At 41.9% G+C, this 13,140-nt stretch overlaps 1 protein-coding gene across 8 annotated transcripts in view; it reads left to right on the forward strand.

The window, feature by feature from the left end:
* ATG10 (autophagy related 10) overlaps positions 1-13,140 on the forward strand; it is an 89,748-nt gene that overhangs the window by 56,558 nt on the left and 20,050 nt on the right. For all 8 annotated transcript variants that reach the window (XM_072139313.1, XM_072139304.1, XM_072139290.1 and 5 more), the window contains one exon: positions 9,933-10,030. In XM_072139313.1, coding sequence (XP_071995414.1) covers positions 9,933-10,030 — 98 coding nt within the window. The remainder of the gene's footprint in view (positions 1-9,932; positions 10,031-13,140) is intronic.

Below are 13,140 nucleotides of genomic sequence, written 5' to 3' on the forward strand. Positions count from 1 at the left end.
GAACAACGGGAGGGCGGCGCCTCGTGTGATACCGTCACAGTAGCAGGATAAGGAGTAGGCGAAAACTGCTCACCTGGTTACCAATTGGTATTATGCATTGTATAGTTCCAAAGTCGTAATCCTTCGAGTCCAACACGTTCCTGCAGCTCCACAGATCCCCTGGTGACTGGTACCATCAGCCGATGGACCAGTGATGAAAATGTACAAAAGTGGAGAAAAAACGGGGCAAAAAAGGTTGGGCGCTGGAACGGCCTGAGTTGGTGGGGTGTCTACACCAGCAATGGGATTTGACTGATTCAGCCCACACCAGAAGATATTTTTAGGCTATGGACTCTTTAATGGATGGATTAAAATTGCAATTACAAAGGCAAGAACTTAAATAAAGTTAAAAAAGAAATAAAACTGGTACTTGTGAACGTACCTATGCATGTAGCAGTGAGTCTATGAATTAATAGTCCAAAAAGTGACGCGTTTCGGGAGGATGCTCCCTTCTTCTGACTAAAAATGGACATATGGTGTTGTACACAGATACTTACATATATATAGAGTAGACAATATCATTAATTAGACACAGGAGTGATGAACAGAGAACCAATAGGATAAGAGATGGGTAAATAGATATGGGAATGACATATGTAAATTAGGTAGGTACTTACATACACCTCGTGCACGGCTGAGTTTCTGTGCACGCCGGCGGTTGCGCAGTGAGGGAGGCTCATCGCGCGCGCCCGGAGAAAGATGATTCATATTGATTTATTCATATTTATCTATTTATTTATTTATTTATATATATTTATATATTTCTAGATTGTCTATTCATATGTATATTTATCTTTTTAATTTCTGCCCACCTAGCCACAAGTCTTATCCATTCATTATTTATTATTTTATCATATTTTTCATTTACATTACAATTTCCTTCGCCCCATCCATTTTTATATATATTTATATACCCATCTTCATTCCTCCTGTAGTACAGGACTTTTTATCCTTCCTGTCCTAGGCATAATTCATTCACGCATGCGCACTCCGCTGCGGCTTCCCTCCGCGCGGCTGTGCGCACGCGCCTCTCTCTATACAGTACGGTAGAACACAGCCACTATCCATTCATGCGCACACCGCCCCGGACTTCACCGCGAGGTAGTGCGCATGCGCACCTCCCATACACACGTCATCTTTCTCCGGGCGCGCGTGATGAGCCTCCCTCACTGCGCAACCGCCGGCGTGCACAGAAACTCAGCCGTGCACGAGGTGTATGTAAGTACCTACCTAATTTACATATGTCATTCCCATATCTATTTACCCATCTCTTATCCTATTGGTTCTCTGTTCATCACTCCTGTGTCTAATTAATGATATTGTCTACTCTATATATATGTAAGTATCTGTGTACAACACCATATGTCCATTTTTAGTCAGAAGAAGGGAGCATCCTCCCGAAACGCGTCACTTTTTGGACTATTAATTCATAGACTCACTGCTACATGCATAGGTACGTTCACAAGTACCAGTTTTATTTCTTTTTTAACTTTATTTAAGTTCTTGCCTTTGTAATTGCAATTTTAATCCATCCATTAAAGAGTCCATAGCCTAAAAATATCTTCTGGTGTGGGCTGAATCAGTCAAATCCCATTGCTGGTGTAGACACCCCACCAACTCAGGCCGTTCCAGCGCCCAACCTTTTTTGCCCCGTTTTTTCTCCACTTTTGTACATTTTCATCACTGGTCCATCGGCTGATGGTACCAGTCACCAGGGGATCTGTGGAGCTGCAGGAACGTGTTGGACTCGAAGGATTACGACTTTGGAACTATACAATGCATAATACCAATTGGTAACCAGGTGAGCAGTTTTCGCCTACTCCTTATCCTGCTACTGTGACGGTATCACACGAGGCGCCGCCCTCCCGTTGTTCTTGTTTCTCTCTCATTTACACAGCCTACCGGAAGTTTCACGACCGGGCACCGAACACTGGAGTGATCTCTTGGCTTGCCCCGCTGCATTGTGTATCGTCGTTACTGTTGTGGATTAAGGAAGTTACCAACAATAATAGTCACGCACGTTGTGAATATGAACAAAAAGAATACACGACTCCACCAAAGAGAACTGAATTTTGTGGATTTTACGAAGTCCACCCCAGATATCCCTTCATCATCAGTAAGTACTGCTATACAACCACCTAAAGAATCAGAGACTCAGACTATATCCAACCTTTTCTCACGCCTTTCAAAAGCGATGAGATCAGAAACCCAGCATCACCTTGATAGACTTTTTTTAACTACCTATGTAAAAGAGAACATTATACCACGAGGGCTCAGATTACATCCCGAGCCCGCTTTCAAAAATGATACAGAGTTTGTTAAACTTTGGGACTCTCTTTTACATAATTGCTCTATATCCATGTTAAAATGTTTATGTGACAAAAGAGCCCACCTTACAGATAGTGCCACTCTCTCCATAGACAACATCCTTTCTGAATTAGCACCCCACGCACAACACCCAATATACAAAAAACTTGACCAACAACTCATTACGGACATTGACACTTTAGAAAAAGAGATACTCACCAAGAAACTAAAAAAACTTGATAGAGACAGAAATGACTATAGGTCAGGAAACATTAAATTCTGGACCAAGGAAAATAGAGCTAGGCGCCATCACACTAAGACTAACATATATCCCATCAACTACCAAACACAAGAACAGTATCCCACAATATCAGGCCCCCAGACGAGAAAAGACTATCCGACTGTCCGTCAAAATAAACCCCGTACATTAGGCACCCATAGCTCCTTCACCCGTGGCCGTACCTTCAAACCATCCAACACACCGCCTAAAACAATCACGAGGTCTTTTGATACCACTCATATAAACAAACCCAATATCACCAGAGACACAGGCACTAGACCTAAAACTGTTTCATATAAGCCACAAACAAATATTCCGTCTACTAATAATCCCTTCCCATCACATCTGGATTTAAAAAAACCCATACTACCCTCTGGTAAATTCAGCAATGATGAAACCCCATCCATAGATCTTAACCTAACCATTCTCACCACACACCACAATAGCCCTACAGAATCCAATTCTCCAGAGGATAACCAACAATTCTTCACCCCAATTTTACATCCCCACCGCACGATCACCTCCACAGAAATCACACATACGCTAGAAGCCCCCTCGTCCAACGAATCGATTTCTTTTTTAGGGCTTCCCCAGGAAGTGAGGAACACCCCAGTGTTCCAATACACTATCGATCCCCGCATCAAAGAAACGGTCTACAAAGCTCCCCCACTAGGCCTAAAAAGAAAAAATCTAGAAAAAGAGGAGCCAGAGGAGGAAAACATAGAAGAAGACACCTTCACCTCCGGAGAAGACTCCCTACTAGAAACACCGAAACACAAAAGACAGAAATAGGCCTTCCTACCCTACCCACCCCAACCATTAATACTCTGGGTACTGAATCATCCGATGCTTCACTAAACACAGTGAGAATCTTTAACCTTTCATCCTATATTTTAAAGGAGCAGGAGATCAAGATATTAGAAAAAGGCTTGTCCTTCTGCCCAGCCTCTTCCTCCAATGATTTCGATCTCTTTGTCGATTTAAATAAATTTATCAGAAAACTCACCTTAAAAAGACATTTCAATATACAGAAAGAGTCGGATAATACTTCCGATTCTCCCATCCCTGATAATACCACGAATCCGTCATTATTTATACACACAGATTTAAAACCGAAGTCTTCCTTTTACCCTACCCATCACAAGGGTAACTACGTGGAAACTTTCTACTCCCTAGTTTCCTCAGATCTTCAAAAACTACATACAACATCTAAGAATAAACATAAATTTAAACATAATATCACTCATGCAGAAAATAAAGCATTAACTCAGTTGGCTCAGAACACTGATATCACTATTAAGGCGGCAGACAAAGGAGGTGGCATTGTCATTTTGGACAGAACCAATTATATTAAAGAGGCCCACAGACTCCTCTCCGATACCACATTCTATAAAAAACTAGATAATAATCCCACCCTCCCCTTTAAGAAAGCTATGTATGAATTTTTAGACGAAGGATTTACACTAGGGATACTGAATAAGAAAGAATTAAACTATTTGAAAATAGAAGAACCGGCCTTAGCTTCCTTCTATTTTTTACCCAAAATCCACAAGGATGCAAGAAACCCACCTGGACGTCCCATAATCTCTGGGATTGAATCCCTTACCACCAACTTATCCCACTATGTAGATATTTTCCTCCAGCCATATGTACGCAAACTAGAGTCCTTCACACTGGACACCTCTGACCTCCTGAAGCATGTCCTAACATTTCCCTGGGAGGACAACTACCTCTTCATCACAATGGACATAGCGTCCCTATATACAAACATTCCACATGACCAAGGTATCCGCGCCATCTCTCATTTTTTGAATAATGATCATGACATGCCCGAAACACAGTGCAACTTCATCACCAGAGCTATTGCCTTCATTCTAGAACACAATTTCTTCTCCTTCTTGGAGAACATCTATCTTCAGCTAAGGGGTACGGCCATGGGTAGCAAATTTGCACCCAGCTATGCAAATTTATTTGTGGGACTTTTCGAGGAGTTAAACGTCTACACACATGTGCTATTTAAGCACTGTGTGCTATACAAACGTTATATAGATGACATATTCATCATCTGGAAAGGGAGCAGAAAAGAGGCGGAAGAATTCATCTTTGATATCAATAAAAATGACTGGTGCCTTAGTTTCACCCACAATATTGTCTCCAATGAAGCAGAATTCTTAGATATTGTAGTCTGCCACGAAAAAGGAAAAATCCACACAAAAACACACTTCAAAACAGTAGATAGCAACAGCTACCTAGATTTTTCCAGCAGCCACTTTAAGAAATGGAAGACCAACATTCCTTATGGCCAATTCAAAAGGATACGTCGAAACTGCACCAAGACAGAAGACTACAATATACAAAGTAAGATTATAGCGGAACGCTTCAAAGCTAAAGGGTACCCCCCACAGCTAATAGCATCAGCTTCTGAGAGGGTAGGGTCCCTTACACAACAAGATTGTCTGGTACCATCCAATCGCCCCAACAACACCAATGAGCATGAGATCAACTTCATCACCACCTATTCCAATGACAGTGTGGCTATCAAAAAGATCTTCAGAAAACATTGGGACCTTCTACACCACGACCCATATCTCAAGAATATCATCCCCCACCACCCCAAGGTGACTTTCAGGAGATCACGAACGCTGAAAAGCATAGTGGCCCCCAGCCGACTCCGTACCCAGACCACTAACAAACTTTCTTTTTTTCCCAGAACCATTGGGAGTTTTAGGTGCAATCGAAGTTTATGCAAATGCTGTGAAACCATAACACATAGAAAGACCAACTTTCAGTCAAACACCACTGGAGAGACCTTCGACATAAAAAGCTTTCTCAACTGTGGTACCAACTATGTTATCTATATGATAGAATGTACATGCAGGTTACAGTATGTAGGGCGTACCATACAACCGCTAAGAGAGAGACTGAACAAACACAGATCCAACATCACCAATGGCTTCTGTCTACATAGTGTCTCTAGACACGCAGCCATACATCACAATAAAAACTATAAAGATTTTAAGGTGACACCAATAGAACATATAGGTCCAAATATCCCCCAACGCTTTAATAAGCTGAAAAATCGGGAAATGTACTGGATCTTTAAATTACAGACCTTAATGCCCGCCGGCCTAAATGAAAGTCTAGAAAGTGTCTTCTAGACACCCATCCATTCGTTTGATCCATCTCTGGACCCATCTTTACATGTTTTCATCCATCCATACATGTATCCATATTTTTATATTTTTTATATATTTTTCACTTCATTTTACGCTCATCCCATTCATTCACACACACTGTACATTTCACCCTCGACCAACTTAATACCATCACCATTCATCTTTTAACATTTATTTAAATTTCATTTTATTTATTTATTAATCCAATTATATATTTGCAAATTGTTACCTTTTCTTATCCATTAACGAATTACTCTCCAATATTTCTACCCATCCTTGTATGTGCATTATTATGTATTGCAATTCTTCATTTACCCAATTGTGTTCTCATGTCTTCATATGTATAGGGATACCGGTTTTGATTCATATTGATTTATTCATATTTATCTATTTATTTATTTATTTATATATATTTATATATTTCTAGATTGTCTATTCATATGTATATTTATCTTTTTAATTTCTGCCCACCTAGCCACAAGTCTTATCCATTCATTATTTATTATTTTATCATATTTTTCATTTACATTACAATTTCCTTCGCCCCATCCATTTTTATATATATTTATATACCCATCTTCATTCCTCCTGTAGTACAGGACTTTTTATCCTTCCTGTCCTAGGCATAATTCATTCACGCATGCGCACTCCGCTGCGGCTTCCCTCCGCGCGGCTGTGCGCACGCGCCTCTCTCTATACAGTACGGTAGAACACAGCCACTATCCATTCATGCGCACACCGCCCCGGACTTCACCGCGAGGTAGTGCGCATGCGCACCTCCCATACACACGTCATCTTTCTCCGGGCGCGCGCGATGAGCCTCCCTCACTGCGCAACCGCCGGCGTGCACAGAAACTCAGCCGTGCACGAGGTGTATGTAAGTACCTACCTAATTTACATATGTCATTCCCATATCTATTTACCCATCTCTTATCCTATTGGTTCTCTGTTCATCACTCCTGTGTCTAATTAATGATATTGTCTACTCTATATATATGTAAGTATCTGTGTACAACACCATATGTCCATTTTTAGTCAGAAGAAGGGAGCATCCTCCCGAAACGCGTCACTTTTTGGACTATTAATTCATAGACTCACTGCTACATGCATAGGTACGTTCACAAGTACCAGTTTTATTTCTTTTTTAACTTTATTTAAGTTCTTGCCTTTGTAATTGCAATTTTAATCCATCCATTAAAGAGTCCATAGCCTAAAAATATCTTCTGGTGTGGGCTGAATCAGTCAAATCCCATTGCTGGTGTAGACACCCCACCAACTCAGGCCGTTCCAGCGCCCAACCTTTTTTGCCCCGTTTTTTCTCCACTTTTGTACATTCTAACTGGTAGGTTTCCTTTAAGTTTGTGGCTGTGAAAGGTTCAAGGGGTTTGAATACTTTCCTAACCAATCGCATATATATCAAAATACTTAAAGAGAACTTGTCATGCAAAATAACCCCCCTAAACTAAATATATTTTCATAAACTGCCATTAGAAAGCATTGCCTCTATCCCTTCATTGTCCCTCTACATGCCTGTAAACCTAAGCAATGAGGTCCTAAAACTGTATGCAAATGACCTGTGAAATGTCCAATGAAGCATTAGCATATTCAAGCTGTCCACTCTATTCATGATTGGGAGGCACAGCCACACCCCCAGTGCATGACTGACAGCCTGTATAATGATGTGAGGCTGTATAATGATGTGCTTCCTGGTGCTGGTGGCCACACCCCCTGCAGCCTGTGTGTGTATAGGAGAGATACAGCAGCTCCAGGCAGCAGCCATGTTATAGCAGAACATGTCAGATTCATGTGTAGCTGATGTCTGTGTCTCTCACCTGTATATTAGGAGGATGCAGCATGTCAGCAGATGCAGCACTCACACTAGCCATGCTTTACTATACATTACACACAGACATGAGCAGGGGGAGGAGAGGGGAGGGGGAACAGGAGTGACATCACTGCCTCTGATCATGTGACCAGCCTCATTTACATGATAAAAAATAGATGATTTTACAATGAATAATGTATGAAATAACTAGATAAAGGCTGGGATGGGATCCTTGTGAGCTGCTCCAACAGGTAGTAGTGACAAGACTAGTGACACAGACCTGATGACAGGTGTCCTTTAACATTACATTTAGGGTCTATTTTTTTTATTTATTGGAGATATTTCTAGGGTTTTTCAGTTCATTTAAATTAACTTGCAGTTAACCACATACTTGCCACCAAAACTGCAAGACTCACAAATCTATACCTCGATTGACAAGCTTAACCATGTTAGTGATATAGTAATAACCTACAGGGAAATCACGTCTTTCTTTAGTGAATCCATTGACAGATGATGGTATAAAAGGCAGCCTGTGCTCTGCAGGGAATTTACAATTCCTTGTAGATTTGAAGGTTATTATTAGGCCTTCAGCTATCTCTGTTGCTAGTAGTAGTTACTTTATGCAGACTTGGACGTTGGTTCAGTGTTCTCTCTACTATAGTAACAAACATATAAACAAGTATCAACTAATTTAGCTTGTAAATATAATCCTTAAAGGAGTTGTCTCACCGATGCCAACTCCTTTTTGTAATGCCATTGCATGAAAATTAAGGATCATGTGCCACGTAGTATGTGCCCATATAGGCCATTGCTGAACAGACCATTTAGATTTTTTTTGGCTAATGGAAAAGCTTGACCCATGGAAAAATGTGAAAAACACTCCCATCTCCATTTTTAAATAATGTTTTCCAGCATTTTCTAGAATATTTGTATTAAAAACATAAAACACCTGATAATGTGTCTTGCCTTAAACTAGTAAATGAATATGTGATGATACAGTAATTTAAATATATAGAAGTATCAATGAGAAATTCTGGCTCATTCACAGCCAGCATGTTATAGAGCAGCGGGAGATGAGCAGACTGTACATAGTGTCCTATCTGCAGGCACCATGTTATAGAGCAGGAGGAGCTGACGATTTTGATCATAGTGTCCTGTATGCCGAGGACATATTATAGAGCAGGATGAGCTAAACAAATGGTAGATAGTGTCCTACCTGCAGGCAGCTTGTTATAGAGCAGAAGGAGCTGAACAGTTTCAACATAGTGCCCTGCAAGTAGCATTTTATAGAGAAGGGGTAGAGAAGATTATACATGGTGTTCTATTTGCAGGCAGAGTGTCATGGAGAAGGAGGAATGTACATATTTACATAATTTTGTGTGAAAATATTCCTTTTGAAAGTCATTCTTATTTAAGAATGAAGCCCAATTGGACTCATTAACACAAACTAAGCTAACTTTATGAATATGTTCACATTAGAAAAATATATATTTTATTAAAAAATTTAATAGGGTTTAAACTTTGTCATATGCTTTAATAAGGAAAAAGATTTTCTGTCCACATTTTTGCTTGCTTGTTCTCCAGCAATAAGCACTATTTCTCAAAACCTTCTCAAGTCCATACACAGCAGCCAGACCTGAAGATTTACACCACGCGTACCATGCTTTATTCAGCTGTGTTATTAGATAAGACAATCAAGTGACTGTATGTATAGAGCAATGTCATTAGAAACTTTAACTTTTCCTATGTCTCATTTGTCAGTGTGAATGGCAGAGTGAAAGCCGATTTATAAACTCTGCTAAAAGCAGAAGGAAAGGAGGTCAAAGAAACATTTGTCTTTAATAAAATATATTACAAAGTTAACTATTCTCAACCTTTCTAATGCTGTGACCCCGCAATACAGTTCCCATGTAACTCGCAGTAAAAACACAGTAAAATTGCGGCTCCGATGGCTTTAGGCGACCCCCAGTTTTGGTCGTTCGACCCCCTCTGGGGTCCCGACCCAGAGGTTGAGAACCACTGATCTAAGAGGTAGCCTCCTCTACCAGCTGAGCTTCTTCTCACTAGTACACTTGTTACCTAATCTGTATACCGGTATGTATTCAGTATAGTACAGTTAGCCCATGAACCTTCTCTCTACATGGAATGTTCTTGTTTCCCATTCCCTCTATTAGATTTTCTCCAGTATGGAAAACCATATGAGCATTTAACAAGCATTCCATTTTAATGGAAACAGGTCCGGGTTCTGCCCCAAAAAATTTTATTTTTTTTTCTAACATTTAATATTTTCTTTCTATCCTTCTAGATGGAACACCCCTAACACTAGATGCTATATGGGCCAGAGTGCATGACAGCTATAAACCCCGGCTTCTTCATGGACCATGGGAAACAATCACTCAGCAAGTAAGAAAAACTGGATTCTTAGTTTGTTACATATTCACAGGTAGTTGATAACTTTCTGAATGTTGGGTCTTTGACAGCTGGGACGTCAATTGATCATATAAACATATTACATAACATATTTCCCATATAAATGGAGCTGCTGGTAGGTCCAAACAAGTTCAGAGGGGTTTTACTAGTGAATACTCCCTGCAATTGAATAAAACTCCCTCTTAGTAATGGAATTCTCCAAAATGACTTGCATGAAGATTTTGGGACTAGAAAAGTAGCTATTTTATAACTAGATGCCGAAGGCACTACCTATCTCTGGGTCGGGATGCCACCGGTGAAGTCCATCTAGTCAATGGGGAACGTGCGATGCGATGGTGGTGCTCAGCCGTATTCAATAGGTTGCAAATTCAAATAAATCAAGGAAGGAAAAAATTGTGGCACTCACCATAAAACTTCACTTTTAGTGAGTTAGTGAAAGTGGCGACCGGCGCAAAACAGCTGTCGCTCGCGACGGTACCCACAAAAAAAAACCCTGCTCCCATCCCTGATCGCCATGGGCTTCTTTTAAAACGGTGAATAAAAGTGAAGTTTTATGGTGAATGCCTTAATTTTTTTCCTTGCATACAGTAGCATACAGCCTCCCCCCATGTAGCATACAGCCTGCCTCCATGTAGCATTCAGCCTGCCTCCATGTAGCATTCAGCCTGCCCCATGTAGCATTCAGCCTGCCCCATGTAGTATACAGTCTGCCCCATGTTGTATACAGCCAGCCCCCATGTAGAATACAACCTGCCCCATGTAGTGTACAGCCAGCCCCCAGTAGTATACAGCCTGCCCCCATGTAGTATACAGCCTGCCCCCATGTAGTATACAGCCTGCCCCCATGTAGTGTACAGCCTATCCCATGTAGTGTACAGCCTATCCCATGTAGTGTACAGCCTCCCCCCATGTAGCATACAGCCTGCCTCCATGTAGCATTCAGCCTGCCTCCATGTAGCATTCAGCCTGCCTCCATGTAGCATTCAGCCTGCCCCATGTAGTATACAGTCTGCCCCATGTAGTATACAGTCTGCCCCATGTTGTATACAGCCAGCCCCCATGTAGAATACAACCTGTCCCACGTAGTGTACAGCCAGCCCCCATGTAGTATACAGCCTGCCCCCATGTAGTATACAGCCTGCCCCCATGTAGTATACAGCCTGCCCCCATGTAGTATACAGCCTGCCCCCATGTAGTGTACAGCCTACCCCATGTAGTGTACAGCCAGCCCCCATGTAGTATCCAGCTTGCCCCATGTAGTATACAGCCTGCCCCCATGTAGTATACAGCCTGCCCCCATGTAGTATACAGCCTGCCCCCATGTAGTATACAGCAGCCCCTACTAGTATACAGCCTGCCCCCATGTAGTATACAGCAGCCCCTACTAGTATACAGCCTGCCCCATGTAGTATACAGCCTGCCCCATGTAGTATACAGCCTGCCCCCATGTAGTATACAGCCTGCCCCCATGTAGTATACAGCCTGCCCCCATGTAGTATACAGCCTGCCCCCATGTAGTATACAGCCTGCCCCCATGTAGTATACAGCCTGCCCCCATGTAGTATACAGCCTGCCCCCATGTAGTATACAGCCTGCCCCATGTAGTATACAGCCTGCCCCTGCAGTTTGCCAAACAGAAAAAAAATAAACTTAATACTCATCCTCCGGTGTCCCTGATGTTCGTCGCGGCTCCTGATCCCCGTTGCAGCTCCCGGCGGCTTCTTCTTTCTTCTCTAGCCGACTGAGTCGTGTCCATGCGATCTGCCGGCCGTCGCACACTGATGACGTCATCAGCAGCGACACCTCCACATCATAGTGTGCGACGGCCAGCAAATTGCATGGACGCGACTCTGTGGGCTAGAGAAGATAGAAGAGGAGACACGGGGAGCCTTGACGAACATCGAGGACACCGGAGCGTGAGTATTACGTTTTTTTTTAATTGACTCATGCATAAGCCGAGATGAGGTTTTTCAGCACATTTTTTTGTGCTGAAAATCTCGGCTTATACATGAGTATATAAGGTACTGATTGTAATCATGTGATGGGATGTAGTGACCCAAACCCTGTCCTGCCCATGGTCTTACCAAGACAGTAGTTTGCAACTTTTTGGGGTAAATTCCCCACTTATAGTCCTAGTGCATCGAGGTATAAACACGTCTGGTAAATCCTTTTTCATCCCCTGATAATTTTTAGGTCAGAATCACAGCAAGTAGGAAAGTTTTAGGTGTGGTTTAAAGCAGATATTTTTTGATGACTTGCTGAAGCAAGAGCCTTGGGTAATGTCTGCTATGGATGTAACACTGCGGACCTGTTTGTTCCTGGCCATAAAGAAGTCATTCACTAAATAAAGTTGGAATTGCCTCACCAATGCTCTACCTGCGATAGACTGGGGTCACACCGGTCAGAATCCTTGCTGGTTAACCACTGGAATATCTATGGTGGCTATCTGGAAGGTACTTACAGTAGCCCCATAGTGGATGGGATAAAAGCATATCCCATCCATATGCTTCCATGTAAAGGTTAAAAAGCAGTGAAGCCAATTTCCGCTTGTATTTTGCAGTCTGCAGTTTGCTAGCTACGAAAATCCTACAGCAAGTCTGCCCCATGTACGGCTGCCCTAGATAAGGGTCTGACTGATAATGAGGATAATGCAAGCATTCCACTCACATTTTCTTAAATTTGTCTCGCAAACCTACTATTTTGAATGCAAGTGGTGTCCAAGTCTGCTGTGCTGGAACAATAAAATTTGTGAGTCCTGGGAAATGTGAGGGATTTTCAGCCGCTGGTTCTGCTGAGAAGTACTTGACACTCTTCATGAGGCAGCGCTGCACATGCTGAAGTGTGATGTCTGCCATGAGAATGATTATCCTGTGAATGCACATACAGAACACTTGCTTCAGCCCTAGTAAAAGCCCCACTGTGTGCTGTCAAAGAGTGAAACCCCATAACAGGAAACTTGTGTTGTGTACAGTTCATTAATTCAACGATTTTTAACTGGAAAAGGGGTGTCTATCTTATCTAGGAAATTTACATTTACAGAACTCAATTCCAGAGCAGTTTAGTAGAAAAACTGATTTAAAGAG

This window comes from Engystomops pustulosus, chromosome 1, assembly GCF_040894005.1.
Source record: "Engystomops pustulosus chromosome 1, aEngPut4.maternal, whole genome shotgun sequence".
Lineage (NCBI taxonomy): Eukaryota > Metazoa > Chordata > Amphibia > Anura > Leptodactylidae > Engystomops > Engystomops pustulosus.